This window comes from Cyprinodon variegatus, unplaced genomic scaffold, assembly GCF_000732505.1.
Source record: "Cyprinodon variegatus isolate N-32 unplaced genomic scaffold, C_variegatus-1.0 Scaffold554, whole genome shotgun sequence".
Classification (NCBI taxonomy): Eukaryota; Metazoa; Chordata; class Actinopteri; order Cyprinodontiformes; family Cyprinodontidae; genus Cyprinodon; species Cyprinodon variegatus.
Genome location: NW_015151007.1, coordinates 52,302 through 54,878, shown reverse-complemented (window position 1 = coordinate 54,878; position 2,577 = coordinate 52,302). Strand labels below are relative to the sequence as shown.

Below are 2,577 nucleotides of genomic sequence, written 5' to 3'. Positions count from 1 at the left end.
AAACACTGTAAAACACGGGAAACATTCCTCTGGAAAGAGGACTGTAGGGAGCCTATGCTGTTAGCTACCATAACATCTGTGAAAATTAGCCATTTTTAAAGTTGCTGGTGAAGATTCTCAGTCATCCAGGTCATAGTCAATCCAAATAAGTTGAAAAACAAACTTTGTTTTTGGACTTTGTTTCCAAGTTTGAAGATATTTCGCTTCCCACTTAGGAAGTTATTTTCAATTTAAAATATCGGAAATAGCGTTGAGTTCGAGGCTCTTATACAGTAGCCCAAATAAGCCTTTAAAAAACATGCAAACTGAAGCAGACGAACGAGTCCAGCCCTTTGGACGACACCCATTCCAAAGGGGTGGACTGGTAAAATGGGTCTTTACTTTTTTATTTCTGTGGTTGGGTTTTTCTTGCCTCTCACTGAACAAAGAGTATGAATAGAAGGTGGAAGGGAGGATGATCCTCGGACATTTTTGCCTTTCTTAAGCTCTGCCTTTCTGTCACCTTCATTTACTCTGAGCAACATGGCATCTCCCATTGGATGCACCACCCCTTGTGAATTTAGCACTTCACTTTTTGATGTTATGTTATTAAAGTCTTATTTATTATACTTTATTTGTGTTCATAAATAGCTGAATTTCTTACACACTGTCCCTTTAAATACCTAACTCAATCTTTAAATTTAGATTTTAAACATAGCAGATTGAATTAGTTATTGTGACGATATATCCTTTAACTCATCCTTTACTTCATTAAGGTTCATTTATTGGATGGATTCGGAGCTTTGGTGCCTCCTTACCTGGGATTGAGCTCACAACAGGCGCAGGGTTTCCATACATTCTACCGTTCTTCTCTCCCACAAGGTACACGGCCATTACCGAGGAATTGTGCCACATGAATTCCTTTTGAAATGTTACCTTGACATGTGTTGAGACATAGTCTGTTCCCTTCAACTCCTCCCAACCTGTATACCCTGCAGGATCTCCTCCAATGTAAATGCCGTTTTTGTCATCCTTATGGACCACGATGTGAAAACTTTTTATCAAATATCTCAGTGGTGTGAGAACAAAACAGCTGCCAAAATCTTTTTTTGACATCAGAGTGAGTAGGAAGCTGGGCTTGTGAAGGATGACTGTCCCTTCAGAATCAACAGGTGCTGTGGAGTCAGTAGATGTTCTGGACTTTTCATCAGACAGTAGTATGGATGCCTGCTCAGCCAAAATCGGAGGAATGAGGAACTCTTCTTTGTCGTCTTTGGCTGCAGGAACCATGGCATGCAGAAGCCCACAGGTGCAGTTATCCTGAAAAGCACAGGGGTGGCTGAAGAAGACGGCCACAGGCCTATCTGCTTCGACATACTGATACTGCCCGTTATTGTTCAGCAAGATCTGAGCAACCTTCCCAGGTTCTATTGCACCACTTAACTCCTCTCCCCCCTTAATGGTCACATTGGCCTGATCTTCACCAGGATTGACGATGATGAGTCTGAACGGACCTCTCTCTGTGACATTTACCACTACAGCTCCATCATCAGGGCTTTCTTCCAGTCCAGGAACTGGTGGGATGAAGTACTTTGTGCCAAGTTTGTGAGAAGGTATAACCGGAGCGTATTGCACACTATTCTTTCTAAGGCTGATGGCTTGAACGACGACGTCTTTGGTGCTGGTGACCTTGATGGCTTCGTCAGAAATGCTGAAAACATTTAAAGAGGTTGAATTCTCAGGAATGTCAGGCTTCTTAAGTTCCAGACCCGTGGTAAAATTTGTCGTCTCTGTAACTCTCAAAGGCTGGCTATTTATATTAAGTTTTTCTATTGTGATTCTTGTATCAGAATGCAGAGCAGTGACCCAGATCTCGTTTATTGGATCAGTAGGATGATAGTAGGCAATGTTTTCTGGAAAAACGACAACGAATTCCTTCCCAGTGTTGTTAAAGTTTTGAGAGTCTGCAAAAACAAAAGGCTGAAGTTAAAATGGAAACTTGATACATTTTTCTCTTCTTGAATGTTTTGCAAACCTATGAGGACCTTCAGGGTCCAGAAAGCATCAAAGTGAACCTTTGATTGGATCTGTTGGTTTGCGTTCCTGATAAGAACTAATATCTGGAATCTGTAACAGAAGATTCTTATAAAGTGGTTTATTTTATTTTTTTGTGCTGGCTCATTCCATGTATGTATTTATTTACAGTAAAACAGGAGAATGCCTATGAATGAACATTAGACTATTTAAATGTGCCTTAAGCACCTTCCCAGCCGCAGTCCTTCTGACAGGTTGATTTATAATTTAAAATGTATTTAAATTAAACCCATAAATCGATGGCTATAAGAAACAAATAAAAAAAGACAATTATTTGTCTTGCACTGCTCACAGGGATACTGTAATGATTTCATAGATGCATATTGTGTTCGATATATAAGCAACATGTCCATGTACTGAATAAAAGGACGCAATATAAAAAAAAAAACTTCTATTCTTTTTTAACCGTGTTGCTAAATTGGTTAGTTTTAAAAATCTTTTTGACATTTGGTATTTTTTATTAATATCAATGGTTAAAAAAAATAAACAAACTTATAAAAAAAT

At 39.0% G+C, this 2,577-nt stretch overlaps 1 protein-coding gene across 1 annotated transcript in view; it reads right to left on the bottom strand.

Annotated features, from left to right (window-relative positions):
* Nucleotides 1-2,577, bottom strand: part of LOC107095526 — an 11,650-nt gene that overhangs the window by 1,586 nt on the left and 7,487 nt on the right. Inside the window, exon 3 of the mRNA XM_015391658.1 lies at nucleotides 798-1,943. Coding sequence (XP_015247144.1) covers nucleotides 798-1,943 — 1,146 coding nt within the window. The remainder of the gene's footprint in view (nucleotides 1-797; nucleotides 1,944-2,577) is intronic.